The sequence below is a fragment of the Dendrobates tinctorius genome, unplaced genomic scaffold (assembly GCF_039654945.1).
Source record: "Dendrobates tinctorius isolate UK_male_01 unplaced genomic scaffold, ASM3965494v1 ptg000160l, whole genome shotgun sequence".
Classification (NCBI taxonomy): domain Eukaryota; kingdom Metazoa; phylum Chordata; class Amphibia; order Anura; family Dendrobatidae; genus Dendrobates; species Dendrobates tinctorius.
The window spans coordinates 19417409-19444617 of record NW_027361827.1 but is presented as its reverse complement, the minus strand read 5'-3'; the positions used below and the strand labels follow the sequence as shown (position 1 = coordinate 19444617).

General features: G+C 43.3%; 1 protein-coding gene across 3 annotated transcripts in view; it reads right to left on the bottom strand.

Annotated features, from left to right (window-relative positions):
- The window catches only part of PTBP3 (polypyrimidine tract binding protein 3), a 242861-nt gene that overhangs the window by 168739 nt on the left and 46913 nt on the right, over positions 1-27209 (bottom strand). Inside the window, exon 2 of one of the 3 annotated variants that reach the window (XM_073549699.1) lies at positions 25268-25354. The exons of 1 other annotated variant lie outside the window; for it this stretch is intronic. Coding sequence is in view for 1 of the 2 variants with exons in the window: in XM_073549695.1 (XP_073405796.1) it covers positions 15101-15103 (3 nt within the window). In the remaining variant the exon portion in view is untranslated. Of the gene's footprint in view, positions 1-15100; positions 15123-25267; positions 25355-27209 lie in introns of those variants that run through there. One more of the 3 variants, XM_073549695.1, reaches the window with a different exon arrangement.

Sequence of the window (27209 nt, the reverse complement as noted above, 5' to 3'; positions counted from 1 at the left end):
TTCAGAGCTGAGAATATCTTGGTGCTTTTTTGTTGTCACTTTCTAACAATCATAGCATTTTGTTCCTTTTCCTCTGATAGATGCGTATGACCCAAGTATGGAAAACAGGAGTAACGAAACACATATTACAATGTCCCCACACCCAGTATAATGTTCCCACAGTATCACCATCCCCCCACATACATTATAATGTTCCCCCAGTACCGCCATCCCCCACACGCAGTATAATGTTCCCCCAGTACCGCCATCCCCCACACGCAGTATAATGTTCCCCCAGTACCGCCATCCCCCACATGCAGTATAATGTTCCCCACTACCGTCATCCCCCCACACAGTATAATATTCCCCACAGTACTGCCATCCCCCACTCAGTATACTGTTCCCCCAGTACCGCCATCCCCCCACATACAGTATAATGTTCCCCCAGTACCGCCATCCCCCACATGCAGTATAATGTCCCCCACTATCGTCACCCCCCACACACACGTCCTGGATGAGGTGAAGTTTATGTGTGGGGTCAGGGAGGGTTTACAGAGCTGAGTGTGCGAGGTGTATGGAGCAGGGCCGTGTGTGTGTACCAGGTGTACGGAGCAGAGCCGCGAGTGTGTGAGTTGTACGGAGCGGAGCCGCACGTGTACGAGGTGTACGGAGCAGAGTCGCGCGCGTGTGTGTGAGGTGTATGGAGCGGAACCGCATGTGTACAAGGTTTACGGAGTGGAGCCATTTGTGTACAAGGTTTACAGAGCATGGCCATGCGCCTATAAGGTGTACGGAGCAGAGCCGCATGTGTATGAGGTTTACGGAGTGGAGCCATGTGTGTACTGAGTGGAGCCGTGTGTGTGCGAGGTGTACAGAACGGAGCCGTGTGTATGAGGCATAAAAAGCAGAACAGTGTGTGTATGATGTATGCGGAGCCATACGTGTACAAGGTGTATGGTGGAGAGCATTCATACCTCCCAGCGGGACAGTCCCGATTTTGAGAGAGATACTGCCCCGGGTGGGAGCTTACTTTTCCCGCGGACACAGGAGTACACGGCGGAGCCCCGAAGAGCACTTTAAAATTCACACGTGACGTTCCACCGGAAGTGACATGCTAGAAGCTGACCGGAAATGAGGTAATTTCGGGAGGAGATTGTGATGGAACCATGGAGGCACTTCAGGGAATGCTTCAGATCCATCACCGTGTCCTCCTCCAACAGCGCGGATATCAGGATCGCCTTGAACTCGGGGATGCCGGCCATGTGAGCGGATCATGATATGTCCTGCATCGGGAGACTCAGGTGGGCACTACAGTGGGAGCCAGGCTGCTATAGTATCTTTCTAGAATCTTTCTTTCTCTCTCTGTTTCTTTATCTCTCTAATCTTTCTTTTTTCCTTAATTTCTCTCTCTGTTATTTCTTTCTTCTCTTTCTTTCGCTCTCTGTTTTCTTTTTTCTCTCTGTTCTTTCTTTCTTTTCCTCGGTACCAGTCAGCGTGCCCACAGTACCAGTCAGCGTGCCCACAGTACCAGTAGAATAAGGGGGGTAGGAATCTAGGTGGCACTGGTCACTTTGAGCCTCTCATACTTTTTATTGGTTTATAATCATATGCCCTGAGCACCCCTTAAAGAGGGCCAGTCCAGACAACAGGGTACAAACAAATCACTATTACATCAGTCCGAGTGGACAATTATATACGTAAAGGTAATGATGTCCCTGTGCCAAGCAGTGCGGAGGATCAGAATACACTGAGGAGACCAGAGCAGCGGGGTTTGGGGAGAAGAATTATATGGGGCCCATTATACTGTATGGAGCATTATATGGGGCCCATTACACTGTATGAAATAATACATCATGCCCATTATGCTGTATGAAGTAGTATATGGTGCCCATTATACTGTATGCAGTAATATATGGGGCCCATAATACTGTATGAAGCATTATGTGGGGATAAGGGATGACTTTCTATTTGTTGTGGATCTGACCGCTGGGACCCTCATGATCCTAGGAAACGTAGCTTTGAAGAGCACCATGTAAATGGAGCTGTGGTCAATCATACACACTGTGGTGCCATTCACATGTGGCTCTTCAAATAACTCCTTAAAGAGAGTGATATGGGGACGACAAAGTATAGCAAAAATTCACTGATCGGGATGAGGAGTGTTATAGTTTGTGGGATTTGTGTGGCAGGGCTGCATTTTTGTCCCAGTACGGCCCTGTGCCAGGCCTACCATTGCCATTAATGGCCCTTGTTCTGGATACTTCTGTGTTGTTCTTCTATGTGCGTGTGATGCCGCTGACATCCTTGTGTTTGGCCACCTTTTTTTCTATTTATCTAAATCAAAATGTCCACTATTGAACTCAGTTTTACAGGATAGATATGAAAATTTACTTTGTGTGCGAGGGGGGGTGTCATTTTGCTATTCGCCTCAGGCAGCAGAGATGCTAGGTTCACCCCTGAGTCCAGCAGACTGCTTTCACATAGAACTTGTGCTAAAAAAAAATACAATCCAGTATACAGATCTTTACTAAGGCTCCCTTTTGAGTATATGGCCACAAATGTAGAGTATACTTAGCCTAATGTAGACTTATGCATATAGTTTATAATCATCACACAGTATGGTAGTATCTCATTATTATGGTGATTCATACAATTGTAAACCGATCTGAGCAGAGGAGGCAGTGGGAGGCAAACTGAGAGCACCAGTAAGGCTGGAGTCACACTAGCGTATGGCATCGGATGTCAGAGCATCGAATGCGATATGCTAATGGCCCTCGGCTCCAGCTCTGCTGCGGAGGAGGTGGAGAAATTAATTTTATCCATCTCCTTCGCTGCTGGAGTCAACGTATATCGCATTGCACTCAGATGATATCAGAGTGCTGTGCGTTGTGTTATTCGCACCCATAGACTTGTATGGGTGTGAGTGAGCCGAGTCTTGTTGCGATTGTTGTCACATGCCAATTTGGCATGAGAAAATCGCATATCTGAGCTGCTCCATAGAGTAACACTGGGCTGAGTGCTATGCGGTGTTTTATCGCATAGCACTCGGCTGTATTGTACAATAGTGTGACTCCGGTGTTAGGGTGACTATACATGAGAAATGTAAAGTCAATTTTCAGTCCCACAGTGGAGGCTCACCAAGTAGTAAAGGCACTGAAGACTAGGTCATGTCCAGACTGATGTGGAATTTCAGACTAATTCTGCCAGGGATTTTTTGGCGAAGGATTTTCAATGTAAAATTCGTATACCAAAACGGTAATTGTGAGAACTCAGGCATCGCAAAAATAACTATTGAATGACAGCAAGCGGCGATTTAAAAAAAGGTAAGGTATGGACTGGAGTTGTTGCTGTAGAAAGCAACACTATACATCATTTTCAGAATCCAGAATAGCTTTTCTTTTATACATTGTGGACAAGGATGAGTTTTCCATTCTTAGACTCAGATCACATCTGTATTGGAGGGTCTGCTAGGAATCTCCATTGTAGGTTCCTTCAAAAATAACCATATACAATATTCAGCTGTATTTTGTCTGGTACTTTCCCAGGTCCTCCTATAAAAACTCAAAAGACCCTATAGTAGTCAATTAGCTCTATTGGGTACAGTTAGGAGCAGGATAATGAAAAAACGGAAGTAGTGGATACTATGGATGAGCGGAAAAACGTAAATAGCCAATACAGATGTGAACACAGTTTTACCATAAATTATAAAGCCCCCATCTCACATAGCAAGATCGCTAGCGAGATCGCTGAAGGGTCACCGATTTTGTGACGCAACAGTGACCTCGCCAGCGATCTTGCTACATGTGACTGGCCCCCCTGCTGGATATTGCTGATTGTTCTCGAATGTCCTGGGCCATTTTTTCATCGTTGGTGTCCCGCTGGCCAGCATGCATCGCTGTGTTTGACCCCGACGAGCGACCTCGTTGGCGACGCAGAACTCAGTGACCCAGGCGTGAGTCTTCAGCATAGCTGATGCGTGACAAGGTCCCAACGACCACAGAGGTCGTTATACGGATCGCCGGATCGTTGCTGCGTCGCTACGTCGCTGAAGAGATCTGCCTGTTTGGCAGCTTACTAGCGACCACTTAGGCCTCTTTCACACATCCGGTTTTTGTCATCCGGCACGATGCGGCGAAATTTTTAATAACCGGATCCAGCACCGGATCCGGTTTTGTCCCATAAGCTTTCATGGTTGCCGCATCGTGCCGGATGGTTATGCGTCGTGTCCGGTTGTTGCCGGACACGGCATAAATTAGCCGTCCGGCATCTGCAAAAAACGTTCCCTGCAACGTTTTTTGTCAGCGCCGGACCGGCTTTTTCCACAGCGCATGCCCGGACTCTGTGAATGTTAACCCCACAAGTGCCCGGCGAGAGAGAGAGAGATCTCTCTGTCACCCGGACCACTTGTGAGAGATCTCTCTCGCCAGGGACTTGTGGGGTTAACACTCACAGTGTCTGGGTGAGAGAGAGAGATCTCTCTGTGGGGTTAACCCCACAAGTGCCCGCCAAGAGAGAGATATTCTCTCGCCTGTACACTAAGTGTTAACCCCCCATGTCTCTCTCTCTCCACCCCCCTCTCCCCTCTCCTATCCTCCCCTCCCTTCACCTCCCTTTCAGCAGCTGTCTCTCATCGGCTGCCTCTGTCCACCTCGTCCTGCGGCTCCTTTAATAATGTCCGAGCCGTATTTTCTCGCCGCACACACATCCGGTGTCACGGCTGCAGGCCGGATCCGGCGGCCCGGCTTTTCGCCGCACGCCTGCGGACCCCACACACCGGATGTGTGAAAGTAGCATTAGCGACGCAAAAGCGATCCTTACCAGGTCGTATCGTTATCGGGGTCGCTGGTGCGTCGCTAAGTGAAATGGGACCCTAAGGGTTTTCTTATGCAACTGAAAAAGGATAAGATAATTATTTTTGCTTTAGTTTCTTTTTGTGGCTTTCTAAGACAAATATCAGAGTAAATTGAGCAATAATCTAATTTTCATCAAATTAAAGAAGGAAGAAAGAATGGACTGCTCTGTGTAATGAGATGGTTCATTTGAGGCCAATTGCATTGCTACTGAATCAACAAATATCATTTATCAAAATAATTTCATCCTCGTCTATCATGTGGCATATACAATTTAAAAAAAAAAATAAAGTATATTTTTCACACAGTTATAAACATTTTAGGTCAATTACACATGACATTATCTCATATTGGCAGTCCAGAATTGTTTAAAGGCATAGTAAACTTAGTATGGTGTATGTAAAGTTTTGATTTTGCAGTAAGTAATAAAGATGCCTTAAAACATTCTCTCTCTCATTATTCTGGTATTTAGCAAATAATAATTATGGGAATCCTAACTTGACCCAAAACAAGAAAGGTTTATTCTGATTTCATGTCAGATATTGAAGAAAACATGCAGATGTGTCTTTTTATATAGTGTATGTAAACTTCTAGTTTCAACTGTTTATACATGAATCCTGTTTTTCAGAGCTTCCTACAGAAGTCCACATCGGTGCCATTGACATGGTGAAACATGGTGTTAACCCGTTCCACAATTTCAGCAGATGTGGTCTGAGTACTGACCATGATATTTGGAGTAAATGTGGTCTCCTCAGCCTGAATATTCCTATGACACTCTTCAGTTTGGCTTAGTAGACCTGTGGTTGATCCACACGCCAAGGAATTTTGGACATGAGAAACAGTTCTTAGCGTATGTGCACACAATCTTTTTCAGATGCTGGTGTACCAGTGGAATTTTTGAAGACGACAACTCAGGAAAATACTGTTTTTCTCTTGAATCGTCTTCTATGGCATCTTTATGATCACTTTATAGGAGGACATTTTTATCGCAAATATAAAATAGTAAAATAGTGAGCAGCCTGAATAATGGTCAGACCATTTAATTTTTGCCCCTTCATGGCTTTGGAAGCCTGAATCGGTTAAAAGAAGCTCCAAAAGAGTCAACATGTGCAGAAGTAGCTTTGATAATGCATATGTCCATTATTTTTAGATGTTTTTAATCACTTTTTCCTGATTAAATCTGGCTGGCTCAGAATTCATCCATTCAGAATGCAATCCATTTATTATCTATAATGTAATGTAAAGTTCTACATACAATACACTGTTCAGTATTTTATTAGAATACCCTAAAAGGCTAGTATGCATCAAAAGGAGTATAGAAATAAATTCCAGCCTTGCTAGTCAATTACGCTTTAGTCTAAATCTCTTGTACACATCCACTTTTCAGTTCCTCAAGCTGAAGACTCTTTCTTTTCACTTGCTTTGGCATACATCCTAGCTTTGAAAATCCAATTAGGTAATAACCTCATTACACGAAATATTAAGCTAGGTTTTCATCGTTTTTTTCCTCCCTAAATGCTGTCATATGTCCTCCACTAATGCTTGAGAAATATGTTTCAAAATAATTAAGGCTGCAGTGTAAGTTAATTTCAATCCCATCGTTTGAGATATTTCAATATGGTTCAATTAGCATCCATCAGTATATTATCTGCACCATTATACAGATTTACAGCAGTCACACACCCTTTGAAATATGCACAGAAAAATTATTTACTATTGTCCATTAACCCAGAAAATGTCAGGGTGGTTTGCACGTTCATGACCGGGCCAATTTTTACAATTCTGACCACTGTCCCTTTATGAGGTAATAACTCTGAAACGCTTCCATGGATCCCTGTGATTCTGACATTGTTTTCTCGTGACATATTGTACTTCATGGTAGTGGTAAAATTTCATTCATATAACTTGCGTTTATTTGTGAAAAAAATGGAAATTTGGAGAAAATTTCGCAATTTTCCAAGTTTGAATTTTTATGCCCTTAAATCACAGAGATACGGCACACAAAAAACTTAATAAATAACATTTCCCACATGTTTACTTTACATCAGCACAATTTTGGAACCCCAATTTTTTTTTCTTAGGAAGTTATAAGGGTTAAAAGTTGACCAGCGATTTCTCATTTTTGCAACACCATTTTATTTTTACGGACCACATCACATTTGAAGCCACTTTGAGGGGTCTATATGATAGAAAATACCCAAAAGTGATACCATTCTAAAAACTTCACCCCTCAAGGTGCTCAAAACCACATTCAAGAAGTTTATTAACCCTTCAGGTGCTTCACAGGAATTTTTTGAATATTTAAAAAAATGAACATTTAACTTTTTTTCGCAAAAAAAAACTTCAGGTTCAATTTTTTTTTATTTTACCAAGGGTTACAGGAGAAGTTGGACTGCAAAAGTTATTGTGCAGTTTGTCCTGAGTATGCTGATACCTGATATGTGGGGGGAACCACTGTTACGGCACATGGCAGTGCACAGAAGGGAAGGAGCACCGTTTGACTTTTTCAATGCAAAATTGGCTAGAATTCAGATCGGAAGCCATGTCACGTTTGGAGAGCCTCTGATGTACCTAAACAGTGGAAACCCCCCACAAGTGACCCCATTTTGGAAACTAGACCCCCAAGGAACTTATTTAGATATGTAGTGAGAACTTTGAACCAACAAGGGCTTCACAGAAGTTTATAACGTACAGCGGTACAATTAAAAAATCATATTTTCCACAAAAATGATCTTTTCACCCCCAATTTTTATTTTCCCAAGGATAACAGGACCCTAAAAGTTATTGTGCAATTTGTCCTGAGTACGGTGATACCCCATATGTGGGTGTAAACGACTATTTGGGCGCATGGCAGAGCTCAGAAGGGAAGCAGCGCCATTTGACGTTTTTGGCTGGAATTGAGACCGGACACCATGTCGTGTTTGGAAAGCCCCTGATGTACCAAAACAGTGAAAACCCCCCACAAATTACACCATTTTGGAAACTAGACCCCCCAAGGAACTTATCTAGATGTGTGGTGAGCACTTTGAACCCCCCAGTGCTTCACAGAAGTTTATAACGCCCGGGCGTGAAAATAAAAAAATCGTATTTTTTCCACAAACATGATCTTTTAGTCACCAATTTTTTTATTTTCCCCAAGGGTACCAGGAGAAATTGGACCCCAAAAGCTGTTGTCCAATTTGTCCTGAGTACCCTGATAGCCCATATGTGGGAGAAAACTACTGTATGGGCACACGTCGGGGCTCGGAAGGGAAGTAGTGACGTTTTGGAATGCAGACTTTGATGGAATGGTCTGCGGATGTCATGTTGCTTTTGGAGAGCCCCTGATGTACCTAAACAGTGGAAACCCCCCACAAGTGGCCCCATTTTGGAAACTAGACCCCCTAAGGAACTTATCTAGATGTGTGGTGAGCACTTTAAACCCCACAGTGCTTCACAGAAGTTTATAACGACCGGGCGTGAAAATAAAAAATAAAAAAAAATCGCATTTTTTCAACAAACATGATCTTTTAGTCCCCATTTTTTATTTTCCCAAGGGTAACAGGAGAAATTGAATGCCAAAAGTTGTTGTCCAATTTGTCCTGAGTACGATGATACCTCATATGTGGGAGAAAACGACTGTATGGGCACACGTCGGGGCTCGGAAGGGAAGTAGTGACGTTTTGGAATGCAGACTTTGATGGAATGTTCTGCGGGTGTCATGTGCGTTTGGAGAGCCTCTGATGTACCTAAACTATTGAAACTCCCCACAAGTGACCCCATTTTGGAAACTAGACCCCCCACGGAACTTATCTAGATGTGTGGTGAGCACTTTGAACCCCCAAGTGCTTCACAGAAGTTTATAACGCCCGGGCGTGAAAATAAAATAAATCATTTTTTTCCACAAAAATGATATTTTTGCCCCCAATTTTTTATTTTCCTAAGGGTAACAGGAGAAATTGGACCCCAAAAGTTGTTTTGCAATTTGTCCTGAGTACGCTGATACCCTATATGTGGGGGTAAAACACTGTTTGGGCGCATGGCAGAGTTTGGAAGGGAAGGAGCACCATTTGACTTTTTCAACGCAGAATTGGCTGGAATTGAGATCAGACGCCATGTTGCATTTGGAGAGCACCTGATGTGCCCAAACAGTGGAAACCCCCAATTCTAACTCCAACCCTAACCCCGGCACACCCCTAACGCTAATCTCAGCCCTAACCCTAGCCCTAGTCCTAGCCCTAACCCTAATGTGAAAATGGAAATAAATAAATTTTTTTTTATTTTATTATTTTTCCCTAACTAAGGGGGTGATAACGGGGGGTGTTTGATTTACTATTTATGGCTGTTTGAATGTTTGGCAGCTGTCACACGCTAAAAGACGCTTTTTATTGTAAAAATAGTTTTTGCATCACCACATATTGAGAGCTATCATTTTTCCATATTTTGACCCACTGAGTCACGTGAGGTCTTATTATTTGCGGGACGAGTTGACGCTTTTATTGGTATCATGTTCGGGCACGTGACATCTTTTGATCGCTTTTTATTCCGATTTTTGGGACGCAGAATGAACAAAAACCAGCGTTTCATGAATTTCTTTTGGGGGGTGCGTTTACACTGTTCCATGTGCGGTAAAATTGATAAAGCCCTTTTATTCTTTGGGTCAGTACGGTTACAGCGATACCTCATTTAGGTTTTTTTATGTTTTGGCGCTTTTATGCAATGAAAACAATTTTATATAAAAAATAATTATTTTTGTATCGCTTTATTCTGCGAGCTATAACTTTTTTATTCTTTCACTGATGACGCTGTATGGCAGCTCGTTTTTTGCGGGACAAGATGACATTTTCAGCGGTACCATGCATATTTATATGCGTCTTTTTGATTGCGCGTTCTTACACTTTTTGTTCGGCGGTATGATAATAAATCATTATTTTTTGCTTCGTTTTTTATTTTTTAAGAGGTTCGCTAAAGGGGTTAACTAATGGGACAGTTTTATAGGGCGGGTCGTTACGGACACGGCGATACCAAATATGTCTACTTTTATTGTTTGTTTTTTTTTATTTTCAAAAAATGAATTTATAAGGGAATATTTTTTTTTTTTTTAATTTATTTAGCGATTTATTTTTTTTTTTAAATTATTTTTACACTTTTTTTTTTTAAACTTTATTACATTGTCCCAGGTGGGACATCACTGTCCTGTGACAGATCGCTGATGTGTCACATACATCATAGATCACTGTGACAGATCAGCGATCTGTCACAGGCACTGCACAAGGCTTCCTCCTTGCCTACGTTTTGCAGGCATGAGGAAGCCAGCTCCCTGCAGGCCCCCGAAGGTCCCTGTCGCCATCTTGGATTCGGGGACCTGCAGGGATGGAGCCCCCCCGCAGCAGCTCTGCATATTGCGCTGCTGTGGGGGGCTCAGGGAAGCACGGAGGGAGCCCCCTCCCTGCCGATGCTTCCCTTTAACCCCCGATACATCGCGATCGTGTTTAATAGCGGTGTGCAAGGGGTTAACGTGTCGGGGGCGGTCCGTGACCGCCCCTGACACATTGTGCTGGGTGTCAGCTGTGATAATCAGCTGACACCCGACCGCGATCAGCGGCGCTCGCCACGTGGGCGCCGCTGATCGCTGTGACGTACTATCCCGTCCCTGGGAATTAAGTCCCAGGGCACATGGACGGGATAGTGCGTCACATGACAGAAAGGGGTAAAGATCATCCCTGTGGATATCAGACTGCAAATGTACAGAAAAATTAAAAAAAAAAAAATACTAAAGATATTATACACAGGATTGCTTGTTTTTATGTAACCTGAGCACATGCATTGTCGTGCAACTTCAATAGGTTTCTACATTAATCAGTTCATGACTTAGCCATTTTAACCCTTTCCTGACCAGGCACATTTTCTGATTTTCTAGCGCCAGTGTCTCTGCGAGCCTCCGCTCCACTCCCCCAGCAGGAACACCGACTCACTCACTGCTACGGCCGCCCGTCTCCAGTTCCTGCGAACTCCTAGCAGTTCTCCTGGCAGTGCACGAAGGGCACGTGCATTTCCCCAGTCTCTTAAAAGGGACAGCACGCAATCTCGTGTTCTATCTCCAGCCAATAGCTGGGAGACACTTACTACTTAAGGCACCTCCACCTGATGGGAGGTTCCTGAGCAACATTCTAGTTAATGTGTATCTAACATAGTAACATAGTTATTAAGGTTGAAGGGAGACTTTAAGTCCATCTAGTTCAACCCATATCCTATCCTAACCTGCCCTAACATGTTGATCCAGAGGAAGGCAAAAAAAAACCCATGTGGCAAACAGTAAGCTTCACATTGGGGAAAAAAATTCCTTCCCGACTCCACATACAGCAATCAGACTAGCTCCCTGGATCAACACAATATTAAGGAAACTAGTGTATATACCCTGTAATATTATACTTTTCAAGAAAGGCATCCAGTCCCTTAAATTTTAGTAGGGAATCACTCATTACAACATCATATGGCAGAGAGTTCCATAGTCTCACTGCTCTTACAGTTGCCTAGCCTGCCTGTTCTGTCCACTTGTTCCCCTTGTCCATATTGTCTGATATTATTCCAGTGTTTGCTAACCTGTATCCTGTCTGCTATCCTGAGCCACACAGCCTGTACCAGTACCAAGTGTCCGTCCTGTCTGCTATCCAGAGGCACAGTCTGTACCTGTTCAAGTGGCCATCCTGCCCTGTCTAAGACTCTATCCGAATTAACGTCTCTGACCCTTTAGGTCAGCTGCTACTGCCGGACAACTGCCCTGGAGTGGTACATGTCAGCTACCTGCCGCACAAGCCTGACCTCACCATCAGAGGCTCCTAGAGAACACCAGGTAGCTGCTTAGTTACGCCCTTTCAGGGTAAGCCTGGTCCATAGCATAGTGGGCCTACTATCCACTAGCGCAGGGTTCCCCAACTACTGTCCTCAAGGCCCACCAACAGATCATGTTTTCAGGATTTCCTTTGTATTGCACAGGTGAAGCAATTATCACCTGAGCAATACTAAGGAAATCCTGAAAACATGATCTGTTGGTGGGCCTTGAGGACAGTAGTTGGGGAACCCTGCACTAGCGTTACAGGTTTTATCGTACATGCGCTTTTGCCAGCTTTAAATATTTTTCCCATTCGGATAGGCAAATAATTTTTGCCTCTTTTTTCGCAGCAACATACAGTGGGGAAAATAAGTGATACCACTGACGATTTCGCATATTTTCTGACCTATAAAGAATGGAAAGGTCTGTAATGCTTATCGTAGGTACAATTCAACTGTGAGAGACAGAATCTAAAAAAGAGAAATCCAGAAAATCACATTCTATGTTTTTTACATGATTAATTAGCATTTTCTTGCATGAAATACATATTTGATACAATAGGAAAACAGAGCTTAATATTAGATAGAAAAACCTTTGTTTACAATTACAGAGGTCAGACATTTCCTGTAATCTTCTTCTTTCTTTATTTTTTTTTTCATATAGCGCTAACATATTCCACAGCACTTTACAGTTTTGCACACATTATCATCACTGTCCCGTTGGGGCTCACACTCTAAATTCCCTATCAATAGGTCTTTGGTAGGAAACCAGAGTACCCAGAGGAAACCCGCGCAAACATGGGGAGAACATACAAACTCCTTGCAGATGTTGTCCTTGGTGGGATTCGAACCCAGGACCCCAGTGCTGCAAGGCTGCAGTGCTATCCACTGAGCCACCGTGCTGTTCTTGACCAAGTTTGCACACACTACAGCAGGGATTTTGGCCCACTCCTCCATACAGGTCTACTCCACATCTTTCAGATTTCAGGGCTGTTGCTGGGCAATGTTGAGTTTCAGCTCCCCCAAAAGATTTTCTATTGGGTTCAGGTCTGGAGACTGGCTACGCCACTCCAAAACCTTAAAATGCTTTTTACGGACCCATCTTCAATGCTCTTACTGTTGGAAGGAGGTTGTTGGCCAAAGTCCTGTGATACATGACCCCTTCCATCCTCCCTTCAGTATGGTGCAGTCGTCCTGTCCCCTTTGCAGAAAAGCACCCCCAAAGTATGAGTTTTCCCCAATCATGCTTTCACGGATTGGGGAAATTCATGGTTGGAATGGTGTTCTTGGGGATTATCTTCTTCCTCAAAACACGGCGAGTGGAATTGATACTAAAAAGGTCTACCTTGGTCTCATGCGACCACATAATCTTCTCCCATGCCTCCTTTGGATCATCTAGATGGTTGTTGAAGTTTGCCAAACGGGCCTGGACATGTGCTGGCATGAGCAGGGGTACCATGTGTGCCCTACCAGGTATTCCCATGTAGTTTTGGACTGATTCCTGACCGTTCTCAAAATCATACTTACCCCCTGAGGCGAGATCTTGCATAGTACTCCATACCAAGGAAGATTGACAGTCATCCTGTGTTTCTTCCATTTGCTAATTGTGACTTATTAATAAGTAATGGTTTAGTATCCACACACCAAAAAAGGTGTTTTTATTCTATTTTAAAACTAAAATGTGATTAAAAGGAGTTGGCCACTACTTTTTTTAACTGATGGACTATCCATTGTATAGGCCATCAATATCTGATTTGTGGGGTATGATACCCAGCACCCCCACCAATCAGATGTTACCGGATGGAAGTTTTCGAATGCTGCAGATACACAGCGTCATTTCTATAGTGGCCGTGGCCTGGTAATGCAGATCCACCCCCTAGTCAAATGAATAGGGGTGAATCCACAGTACTCAGTCGCGGCCACTGTAGTTTTGATGGAGCTTGTTTTCCGCCAGCACTCCAAAATTACGTGTTGCTGCTAGCACCGGTAACAGCTGTTTGGCGAGAGTTGCGTGCAGAAAACTGACCTACAGTGTGTTTTTGAAATCCGCTACATGTCAAATTCTCTTGTGAGTATGGTCTAAGAAGTAAGGTTTCTCCTTGCGGAGAGTGACATGCCAGCTGTGGCTTGTCAAGGTAAGGAGACTTATTCGCCGTGCAATGCTCCTCTGGGAAAATAATATGCAAATTGCCTCTTCAGAAAGAAAGAGGACTTTTACTCTACAGCGCCACCTATTGGTAGTAGCGATCCTACAAGTCACAATCAACCCTTTAACGAGTCTTGTAGTATGACTTAGGATACAAGCCAAATCAGAAGCTTGTGAGTATGATGAGTTTTATGCATAGATTTTCCCCATAGATTTGCAATGGATACGTAAAATGAGCAGGTAAAAAAAAAAAAAAATCACATATATTTGCGGAAACACATTAAAAACGCAGGTGATCCACTCACTAAATGTTTGGCACATACCGTGAAGTATCAAAAAACAAAGCAGCTAATAGCTGAAGACTTTCTGCTACATCAAACTCAAATGGGAGTACCAAGTATGCAATTCTACATTGGCCTTTTTTCCTATTTTCCAGTGCAACAAATGGTAAAATGAATGGTGTCATTCAAAACTACAACTCAACCCATGAAAAAGAAGCCCTCATATGGCTATGGGCTATCTTGACAGCTAAATAAAAAAGTTATTGTTCTTGTAAGTAGGGGAAAGAGAAAACAAAAGCATAAAAATATTGTCTAGTGAGTAAGGGGTTAAATGGGGGAGGGTGGAGAAAGTTTTCTAAAAAAAATGGCTAAACTGGAAAAACAACATTTCAACAAGAAAATACAGTTACAATGTCAAGACATAAGGAAGAAAACCGAGGTCATATCTTTGAAGCAAATGTTGTAAGATCAGGAACAAGATTAAAGATGACAAAACATAGAAATGAAGGTCTAAATTAGAAAACTTTTTTCTCTACTGTATTTAACAAAGATAACAAAGTGCTTTCATGGTCCATCCCAGATTTGTACTGCAGTGCAGAGCTGTGAACAAAATTCTGATTTGAGTTTTGTCAAAAACATCAGATTTTTTCCATCTATGGTAATTTGAAAGCAGCATAATGTAGAGGCCTCAGATCCTGATTCCTGTGATGTGTCACTGTGTCACTTACTGAGCTGCTTGCTATAATTTTAATAAAATCACTTTTATCAGCAGGAGATTATCGCTATAGGACTAATAAATAGTGATGAGCGACCGTGCTCGGATAAGGTTTTATCCATGCATGCTCTGGTGCTAACCGAATGTCTGCGGCGTGCTCAAAAAATACTCCCGTTGGTGCATGTCTTGCGGCTGTTCAACAGATGTAACACATGCAGGGATTGCCAGTTTGTTAGACAACAATGGTAAATTAACAATGAGAATAAATGCAGTACTTTTTGTAATTTTCATTCAAAAAATAGTATTTACTAAAACTGACCATACACTTTAGGCAGCCTGTTTGGCCAACAGCCATTTCCTCTGACACCCCTTTGCACATGTACGCACTGCTCAGCTAAGCGTGCATGTGTTTTAAATTGAGGGAAGACAATAACCAATGTTCGATCATGTTCACACATTCAGTATTTTATATCAGTATCTGTAAGTCAAAATCAGGAATGGAACAAATCAGAGGAAAAGTCGAATAAAAACACGTCACCACTTCTGGATTTATCACCCTCTCCTGGTACAAATAGTGAGGTAAAAAAAAACGACAGAATACTGATAGTGTGAACGTGGCCATAAGAAACTCTCTCCCAGAAGATCATCAGCTGTGATGGGGAGAGTAGGTACATATCCACTTCATACACATTAAGTTGTCTTCTGGGCTCACTGAAATTTGTGGGTTCAGATAGATTTCGTAGGTATGCTCTCGCGTTGCAGCAGCTAAACACCACTGAACACCCTCTTACCTGGTGGGAGAGATTTTTAATACAGTGTGTTAATCGATCACACAATTTTGCTAATAATGAAAATACAACCAATTTGGATACAAATTGTTCTTCCACGCATTACCATTTGTCTACAAAATACGCCTGCTCAGCTGCGTAATAAAGAAATCCCCACATGTACGGCCACTTCTCCAGTCACAGTAGTGCGAGATGGACCCCACTCAAGACAGATGCAGGTCCTGCGGGTGGGACCTACATTTGACATTACTCAATATTGACCTTGCCTGTGCATAAGCCAGACCTTTGAAAAAGGAATGGATACCATAAGGTTATTAGATTAGTTCCATTTTTGCAATTCTTGCTCTATAAATACATTAGTTGTTTTGCAAATACAGCTTGGTGCCCGATTTAGCTTATGTTTTCGTAATAAAGGCATATATCCTTCTAATGAGTGGAACAGGCTGCCACGAGAGATGGTGAGTTCTCCTTCAATGGAAGTCTTCAAACAGAGGCTGGACAGACATCTGTCTGAGACGGTTTAGTGAATCCTGCATTGAGCAGGGGGTTGGACGCGATGACCCTGGAGGTCTCTTCCAACACTAACATTCTATGATCATACACCATGATATATTTAAGATATGCTACAATCATGTCCAGATCTTGCTCCTGCTGAACCTTTAATAAATTCATATCTATTTGTTAAAAAATAGATATATATATTTCCTTCAACTTTCACGGTTGTATTTAAAGAAAACATGAAGAGACATCTACTTTACGCTATTGTAAAACACCCAGGTCACAGTTAATCACTACGGTTATCAAGGGCCCCTTTAATTTATTTTGTAACACTGAGTAGGCATTTTTCTGACCAACATAATCTTCTATAAAAAGTGTTGCCTCGCTTTGATCTGGTAAGTCCAGATGTGAACATGTCTTACAAAACGTGAAAAAAAAGAAACACACAATAAAGATCATTGAAATTACCATGGCTAATGCTACTGCATTGCACGCTGTGGAAAGACATGTAGAGGTCTTTGCATTTACGAGTCTTGCCTAGAGGCCCAGCTTTGTCACTAAGAGAAGCCATTGTGTAGTAAAAGAGAACTACAAAAAGTAGATTTATGAAAGGGCAAAATGAACACCATTACTTTTACATTACCTTTGCTGCCCCCCCAACACCCACACACAAAGGGTATGATCTACTCCAGTTTCCGATGCCTAACATAAGGCTATATTACTTCTGCTTTTACAGGAAGGAAAACAAACAACTTTACACATACACAGTATGCAACAATTTCAGTGGTAAATGTAAAATTCGAGGCTTGTTGTAGACATGTTATGTGCTAGCTCAGGTGGTAATTTGACACCTGAACCTTGTCATCAAGCTCTTAAGGCTACCATCACATATTCAGTATTTGGTCAGTATTTTACCTCAGTATTTGGTCAGTATTTTACCTCAGTATTTGGTCAGTATTTTACCTCAGTATTTGGTCAGTATTTTACCTCAGTATTTGGTCAGTATATTACCTCAATATTTGGTCAGTATTTTACCTCAGTATTTGGTCAGTTTTTTACCTCAGTATTTGGTCAGTATATTACCTCAGTATTTGATCAGCATTTTACCTCACTATTTGGTCAGTTTTTACCTCAGTATTTGGTCAGTATTTTACCTCAGTATTTGGTCAGTTTTTTACCTCAGTATTTGATCAGTATTTTACCTCAGTATTTAGTCAGCATTTTACCTCAGTATTTGGTCAGCATTTTACCTCAGTATTTGGTCAGCATTTTACCTCAGTATTTGGTCAGTATATTACCTCAGTATTTGGTCAGTATTTTACCTCAGTATTTGATCAGCATTTTACCTCACTATTTGGTCAGTTTTTACCTCAGTATTTGGTCAGTATTTTACCTCAGTATTTGGTCAGTATTTTACCTCAGTATTTGATCAGTATTTTACCTCAGTATTTAGTCAGTATTTTACCTCAGTATTTGGTCAGCATTTTACCTCAGTATTTGATCAGTATTTTACCTCAGTATTTGGTCAGTATATTACCTCAGTATTTGGTGAGTTTTTTACCTCAGTAATTAGTCAGCATTTTACCTCAGTATTTGGTCAGCATTTTACCTCAGTATTTGGTCAGCATTTTACCTCAGTATTTTTAAGCCAAAACTAGGAGTGGGTGATTAATAGATAAGTGATGACATATTTCTATTATACTTTTCCTCTGACTGTTCCTCTCCTGGTTTTAGCTTAGGCTATGTGCCCACGATCTGGAACTGGCAGCGCTTTGGACGCAGCTCATGTTCGCTGGCTCCAAAGTTTTGCCAGCTATTGAACGCAGATGAATCCACGTGTTCACTAAACCATGCGGATTTGCCCCGTAAAATACATTGTATGTATGAAATTTGTATTTCAGAGACCAGCACCTCCGCAAGAGATATTGACCTGCTGCGGTCTGGAGAGACGCGCCACGTGTCCGTCTCCGCAGGTAAGCCGTGGGCATCCACTATGCTGTAACATCTGGACCCTGCAGGTTGGACGCTGCACAAGTACGCAGCGCCCAACCCGCAGCGTTTACTGATCATCTGCACATACCCCAACAAATACTGAGGTAAAAAAAACTCACCAAATACTACACGTGTGCATGTGGACTAACACATTTACAAGACAGTCTTTGCTATACAATATAAGTGAAGAAGACTTCTGGGAAATCTGAAACCAACATTCCACCTTTTTATGACCCCCTAATCTTTTCCTTTCCTGGGACATAAAATCTAAAATTTACAAGGTAACTTATGTCTGTATATAAGCATGTGTCCATTAAAAAATATTTCCACCAGCCTGACAAAGAGACCTAGGAGTCTTAAAGCTTGCATTGTAAATCTCCTCCAGCAGCCACAAAAAAAGCTTCTCTGTACATTTCAGAGAGATAAGTGGAAAATGAAAAAATATCCTAGTTATTTTATTTTCAATAGCCATAGAACTCCTTACATTGGAAATATGTTTCAAAACAAGCAGTAATTTTGATTACACTCTAGTCCATTACACTCTAGTCCCTCAGCTACAATATTACAATATATTTTCCTCATAGCTCATCTAAACATATTAAGATTAGGGGACAGGGTTGCCCACTTTTCCCCCCTACTTTTCGTCCTTTGCATTCAGGGGCTGGCTGCCACTTTTCAGCCTGGGGGGCAATCACAAGGCAGTGGCCCTCCAGTCACAGTGCTTTTGCCCTGCTTATCTCTGGTCGCTGCATTAAAGAAGCAGAGATAACAGGCTTTAAAAATAGGATGGTACATAGATATGGGAACAGAACGAAGCTAGCTGCATATATATGGAAGCAGAACCAAGATCGCTGCCTACATAGATACTGTAACAGAAGCAAGCTGACTACATAGACACGAGACTGGAACCAAGATTGCTACGTAGATAAGGAAACTAACTGATATGGGAGCTGAACCAAGCTTACTACAGAGATATGGGAGCTGAACCAAGCTTACTACAGCAATATGGGGACAGAACCGAGCTTACTACAGAGATATGGGAGCCGAACCAAGCTTACTACAGAGATATGGGGGCAGAACTGAGCTTACTACAGAGATATGGGAGCAGAACCGAGATTACTTCAGAGATATGAGAGCAGAACCAAGCTTACTACAGAGATATGGGAGCAGAACCAAGCTTACTATAGAGATATTGGGGCAGAACCAAGCTTTCTATAGAGATATGGGAGCAGAACCGAGCTTACTACAGAGATATGGGAGCAGAACCGACCTTACTACAAAGATATGGCAGCAGAACCGAGCTTACTACAGAGATATGGGAGCAGAACACAGCTGACTATAAAGATATGGCAGCAGAACCGAGCTTACTAAAGAGATATAGGAGCAGAACCGAGCTTACTACAAAGATATGGGAGCAGAACCAAGCTTACTACAGAACTATAGGAGCAGAACAGAGCTTGCTACAGAGATAAGGGAACAGAACGGGGCTTACGATAGAGCTATGGGAGCAGAACTGAGCTTACTACAAAGATATGGGAGCAGAACCGAGCTTACTACAGAGATATAGATGAGAATGGAGAATACTCCAGAGATATGGGAGCAGAACGGAGCTTACTACAGATATATGGGTGCAAAACCAAGCTTACTACTGAGATATAAGAGCAGAACCGAGCTTACTACAGCGGTATGGAAGCAGAACTGAGCTTACTACAAAGATAAGGGAGCAGAACCAAGCTTCCTACAGAGATTTGAAGCAGAACCAAGCTTACTACAGACATATGGGAGCAGAACCAAGCTTACTACAGAGATATGGGAGCAGAACCAAGCTTACTACAGAGATATGGGAGCAGAACCAAGCTTACTACAGAGATATGGGAGCAGAACCGAGCTTACTACAGAGATATGGGAGCAGAACCGAGCTTACTACAGAAATATAGGGAGCAAAACGGAGCTTACTACAGAGATATGGGAGCAGAACCAAGTTTACTACAGAGAGATATATATATATATGGCTACAGTTCCCCCATGTATATAATAAGGTGCCCCTAGTTCTCCCATATATATAGTATGATGACCCCAGTTCCCTCATATATATAGTATGAGGGCCCCAGCCCCCATATATACAGTATGATGGCCCCTCAGTCCGTTCATAAATACAGTATGAAGGCCGCAGTTTCCCCCCATATATACAGTATAATGGCCGCAGTCCCCCCCCATATATACAATATGATGGCCCCAGCCCTCATATATACAGTATGATGGCTGCAGCTTCCCCCCCATATCTGCAGGATGGCTGCAGTTCCCCCCATATATACAGTATGATGGCCCCAGCCCCATATATACAGGATGATGGCTGCAGTTCCTCCCCATATATGCAGTAAGATGGCCGCAGTTCCCCCCCATATATACAGTATGATGGCCCCAGCCCCCATATATACAGGATGGCTGCAGTTTCCCCCCCATATATACAGTAGGATGGCCCCAATCCCATATATACAGTATGATGCCCCACCTCATATATACAGTATGATGGCCCCACAGCCCCGTTCATTTAAAAAATAATAAAGTCTATACTCACCTCATCCTGATTCCCAGCACCGCGGCCTCCGAGTCCTCTTCTGGCCTGTAGAGCGGCGCGAGACAATGATATCATCGCGCCGCCTGCGTGCACAACACAGTCTGTCTCATAAGCAGCAGACCACGGCTGAGACAACTGGTCACTGGGATGTGCGCGGCTGCGGCTGCTGCCGGCCGCATCACATCACAGCACAACAAACACGGCCGCACGCAGTTCACTGTGCAGGGCCATCAGGCGGCCGGCCCTGCACAGCTGCAGAGGGAGCGGCCCAGGGGGCATTTGCCTCCCTGCCACCCGGCCCAGCCTGCCCCTGTTTGCATTGAACCTTTGGCTGCTTTCAGAGCATCACCAGATATTAGAGTAGTTTGGGTTAAAAAATACTTTAAATTATCCCTTTTTGCTGACGATATCCTCCTAACACTCACAAAGCCTCATACATCGCTCCCCAGCCTCCATTTATTGCTCTTAGATTTGGCCAATTATGAGGGTATAAAACAAATATAAGTAAAACTGGAGCCCTTCCAATTAACATAAATGACCCCCATTTAAATCACCTCCAGAGTAACTTTGAATACCACTAGCGCACCACCTCTCCAAAATACTTATGAATTAATCTCACGGCCTCGTACTTCACTTTTTACGAGAACAATTTCCCTCCATTATATACAGAAATTCGATCCTTATTGACGAAATGGAAATCATTCCCTCTCTCACTATTTGGATGCATCTCAGCAACAAAAATGACTAGCCTCCCAAAATATGTTATATCTCTGAGACTTCACCCATATCGGTCCCACTCAGAGATTTACATGCTTTTCAAGCAATCATTTTAAATAAAATTCCAAAGTCGGTAATGTTGGCTGATAAAAAGATAGGATGTCTTGCGGCACCTAACTTTGTTCATTATGATTGGGCATCGCACCTTCGCACAATCCCATTATGGTCTTCTAAAACTGCCTATACGTAATGGAAAGAGATTGAAAAATGATAGCCCCAGATCGCCCCAACTCCCTGATCTGGATTTGGGGTCTTACAATCCCCCTTCAATAGACCTATTATGTCCAATGAAGCACACCAGAAATATATGGAGGGTCTGCTCTAAAAAATTCAATATGGCATCACCAAACTCTGGTCTTTCTTCCTTTTCCATTCGAATTTCCCCGAAAGACTGAGCCACACAATTACGGCGGTATTAGCTCATTCTGGCTTGTTTAACTTCACTGACATAATCCACTATGAAACACAAATTCTTCATTCAAAGTTCTCTCTCAATTTTCTTACATTATGTTCCATTTCATTTTTGGATTCGTGGCAGCTCTGGTTCCGCTATCATTTAAATGTAGTTTTTTTCTTTTCAGGCCAGCAAGGGTTATTGTCAGTTTCCTTGCTGGCAGCTGCTGTGTTGCTAGTCAGCTGATGTGGGTGGTGATCATTCCAACCATCCTTTAAATAGCCATATGACAGATCAGCTGACTGTTGGTAATAGAGTTTGTCTCTGAAGACCAGCCTTAGAGTAAAGAGCTCTCTGGTGCCAGTAGGGTATCAGCTGCTTGAGGTCTGGTTCCATATCCTCAGCTGTGTGGAGCGTGCAGCTGCAGCTCAAGCTAAGTTTTTGCTTCTCCTTGTCTGTCTGGTGCTTGTCACTACCCCCTGTGTTTACACCATCAGCAGTGGTGATGCTAGCGTCCTTTGCCGGCCATTGCATTAGCCAGAGCTTAGTGAGGTGACAGCTAGGGACTAGGCACATGAAGGGGGCGGGGGGGGGACCAGCATAGGGTGTTAGGGGAGCATAGGGATAGGCACAGGCTGTGTGAGGAGATGCTCCATCCCTCGTTCCCTATTGTTAGTGCCTTCCTCTCCTTTTTTCCATCCCATTGTGTGTGTGTTTTGCTGTCCGCTGGACCGACCCCTGTTGGGTCATGACAGTATCATCAACTGTACCTTTCTTCTGGTGAACCTATGGCGCAAGCTGAGGCCTTTGCTCGCCTAATCCAGAACCTCACGGATGAGGTAACAGAGCTGTGGTCTCAGGTGGTGCAGCAGTTTCCGCAAGTGTCGGGGTTCTTGGTCTCGGCTCATTTCCAGGCTCAATCGGAACCCAAAACATCTCTCCCTGACAGGTTCTCTGGAGGGAGAGATAAATTTATTTTATTTAAAGAAGCCTGTAAATTATATTTCAGGCTTCGCCCTCATTCTTTAGGGAGTGAGGAACAGCGTGTGGGGATTATAGTGTCCCTGCTCAAGGGTGATCCCCAATCCTGGGCCTTTTCTCTGCCGACCGCTTCACCATCTTTGCGGTCAGTGGACAAGTTTTTTTGCAGCATTGGCGCTGGTGTATGGGGATCCTGATGGCATCTCTCTGGCTGAGTCTAGGCTTCATAAGATCAAGCAGAGGGGCCGGCCGGCTAAGGAGTACTGATCAGAGTTTCAGAGATGGGCCACTGACACACATTGGAATGACACTGCTCTTAGGAGCCATTTTTGTCAGGGCCTGTCAGCTAGGCTTCAGGATACTCCTCGCTCGTTGGAGGCCGTCATGGCCCTTGCTATCTGGGTGGATAGGCACCTTAGGGAGAGACATACACCAAATCTGCCCCCTGTTGTTCTTTTAACGGAGGAGGAACACACTGGTGCAAACGGACGAACCCATGCAGGTGCCTGTGGTTCACCTTGGGACAGGGGAATGTTTTTTTCTGTGGTCTGACTGATCATTACATCAATGTCTGTCCAGCTCGTGCCAAAGTATGTACTCCATCACAAAAGCTGCATTCCCCTGGTCATTTAGAGGGAGACTACCAGGGTGTGTACATTTCCTCCACCTTTAAGTCTCAGTGTACCATTCCGGCTGAAGTGTTGGTTGGTGGGGAGACTGACACTATACCGGTTCTTGTGGATAGTGGAGATGGAGTCAATTTGGTGGATTCTCGCTTTGTTCAGACCTATTGTCTGATATAGTAGGACGCTAGCGAGACCCATTACCATTCGGGCAATTGACTCTGTTCCTCTCAGCTAGGGGAGTGTGACCCAAGTCATAGATAATATCAACCTGCGTATAGGAACTCTTCAAGAAAAGTCCCTGTTGTGCTACATCTTGGAAGGGTATGTCTTAGGCTTTCCCTAGCTGAAGAGATATCAGTCCGGTCATAGATTGGCAGTCCGGGGAAGTAGTAAGTTGGGACCAGTCTTGTAAAAACTGTTGCCTGGGAGCTAGGATCTCTGCCGTTCTTCTCAGCCTACTACTAAGGTGCTACCAGGGAGTAGGGGCAAGACTCAACCCTCACCACAAGTAAACCCTGAGTCTTGGAGTCCTCTCAGGAGGAGGTGTCAGGGAAGGGTGGTGATTCCCTCTGTATATAGCGAGGGTATGAGTTTGCTGATGTCATCTGAGAGCAGTCCAATATTTCATTAGACTCATTGACTTACTTGGTTGAGTGCGATACGAATATTAGATCAAACTTGAGCATGCTGTGATTTTATTGGCATGTGAGCAGCCCCATAGCAAAACTTTGGTCTGAAAATATGCTCAACCGGACCTGCTGTGAATGGCATTGTAGGTTATAAATAATTGTGATAGAGAATGTATAACTGGTAGAGAAAGGTTGATGGACCCAAGTCTTTTTTCAAACTATATAACTAGGTTTATGTACTTAAAAACTCATGAAAAAAATCACTGCTTCAAATCTGCACAAAAACAGCATCTAAAAATAAAGTGGCAAAAAAACAATATTCAGAACAGATTATATTTGGGTGTAGGAAAGACATATATTTTTGTACCGTGTTAGCCAGTAGATAGAAAAATATTTAGAATTGAGAGTCCTCAGTGGTTGGGGTCATCACAACACAGAACCAGACCCCAATCAGAGGGCAATAAAACTTTCATGCTCCTTATCTATGAACTGTTCCAATATTTACGTTTATCCCTCTCCCATAATGACAAATCAGAGAGAGAAGAATCTGGGAGTACAAGCTCATGATGACCTTTGACACTCAACGCTGGAATGAATGTGTTGCATGGATTTATGTCTTTTTACATCAATTAAGGAATTTGCTCCTAAGACCTTGTGGGGGCGTCACAACACATTAGGAGACCCCAATCAGAGGACAATAAAACATCCAGACTCCTTATCTATGAACTGGTCCAATATTTATGTTTCTCCCTCTCCCATAATGATTGTTCTGCTTCACGTCACTTGTCTTATCTATTGCATTTTTTCTGTGCTGTGTTGTGCATAAATATGTGACTCTTCAGATTTTGTATTAGTCAATGCCTGATGAAGAGACCTGAGTAGTCTCGAAAGCTTGCAATGTGTTACCATCTTTTCAGTTAGCCATTAAAAGGTATCAATCACTGAGGACTCTCAATTCTGAATATTTTTCTATTTGGGTGTAGACACCTGAAGAGAAAAATGCAGCGTTCCTGCACATGGGAACATGAACTTAGTTTAAAAATCCAGCGGCTAATTTTGGAAAAAAAACTTTAAGCCAAGTTCACACAATGAGTATTTTGTGCTTTTGATGCTGGAGGTTTTCTGTAGCATTTCTGCACAAATTAGCTAAATAAGTTTAAGGTTTTTTTTTTGTAAAAATGTAATGAGCAGATTACATGCTTATATCCATGGATTTTCCTTACCTTATTCTAGAAGATCGGGAAAATTTGTGAATAAAATGCAAATTGACATATTGCGAATGTTAAAATTGCTCTGCAGGTCAGTTGACGCTGTTATAACAAAATAAAAAATAAAACACAGTTGGTAATAGATTTCTATATATAAAATAGCCTTTGCTGTAACTATAATGTGCTGCGTTTGCACAGTGAAAGTACACAGCATTAAAAAAAACAAACACTTATTGTGAAAATGTAGCCTTATGTTTATATGTAAATTAGGTGATCTGAGAACTGTGGGCAAGGCTGCATGGTCTAAAGCATGCTCCCTCTGATAGAAGCCATTTTACACTAGCCAGTGATTGACAAACAAGCATTTGTAAGGGAACTGGACTGACCTATGGACCTGTCTGCAGCAGGAAGGGTTAATATATAATATGCTGGACATGGACTGCTGTATATGAAGGTGGGAGACAGCTAGACAGAGGAGCAGGGTGGTGAAGGACTGGGTTTTGCCACTAGAGGGAGACCAAGGACAGCAGAAATGAAGGAAGGTGTAGTACTGCAGTTTGGCCACAAGATGGGAGCAAGGAGCAGTGAGAGCAGGGCTTAACATCAGCTTATGGCTACGAAACCGCACAGTCATGGGGGGCTGGGTTACAAGAACTCTAGGGGGAATTCCCAAGGAGGGGGATAAAAGGAAGACAGTTGTAGAAGCAGTTAGTCCAGGGAGAGGAGCTCAGGAAAGGAGAAGACAGAAACAGGAGACGGAAGCTCCAGAGAGGACTGAGAAAGGAGATGGTCAGGGGGTGGCCCTGACAGGAGAAGCCCCAGACGGAGAGAGCCTGGGGTACCACAAGATGGACAGACTCGGGCAGGCCAAGTGCTGTGGTGGTAGGTCTTGGGCAGCCACAGTGAAAGAGCCATGAGGGACGTCAATCAGGAGAAGGAAGGAAGTGAATGTACCTGGGCCTGTGTGCGGAGTCGAGCAGCTGCTGTGTGGTGCTGCGGAGTCGAGCAGCTGCTGTGTGGTGCTGCAGATCGTCGAGAGGACGGCCAATAAAGAGGACCTGTTGGACGCACTTCAGTTTCTGTCTCAGTCTGTTCGCGGCAGGAAGAGGACCACCCCCAGTCGGCACACCTACCTACACATTCATAAGAACGCTAATTCGGGATATTCAGCCTATGCGAACATTCTGCTGAACAAGATGAACAAGCAAAACACTCGTTTGTCAATTGACTGGATAATTTTTGCTGACCTCAAACCATCACTTGACAGCATTGTACTGCATATACAGGGGATGTGCTAACAGATGACATTAAAGGGAATCTGTCAGTAGGATCGTCCGTCCTAAGCCATTTATATGGGCATGTAGGTCATAGGAAGCTGAATAACATGATACCTTGATATTTGTGATCTGATGTCTTATTCCAGAGAAATTCAAATTTGTCTATTATATAAAGGAGTTGTTGTAAACTATGGGATGGGCACTGATCTGTATGATAATCTGCCTCCAGATATTATAAAGGAAAGGAGGTGTTATCAGTGTGAGGCATGTAACTAACACTGTAGAACTGAACTCTGACTCCTTATTAACACATTAGCAGCTGCAGCTCTCACAGCTCTACTCTATTGTAACAACATTGCAACCCTGTCTGTAAGGCTGGGGTCACACTTGCATGTCCATACGCTGCCGGCACTCAGGACCAGAGTGTGCAGCTGCATGTATTTCTATGCAGCTGAGCGATCGGGTCCCAAGTGCCGGCGGCAGGGCAGTGCCGTGTATTGAGATGTGAGAACATCGTGCGAGTTTGTCTCAAAAGTGACCCCAGCCTAAGATGGAAGCTCAAGCACTGAGAGGAACCTGCAGATGTGTCAGTAATGCTGGGTCACACTTGCAACTGCAATGTGAGAAACTCGCCTCAGTACGCGGCACTGCCGCCGGCAGTCGGGACTGGATTGCGCGGC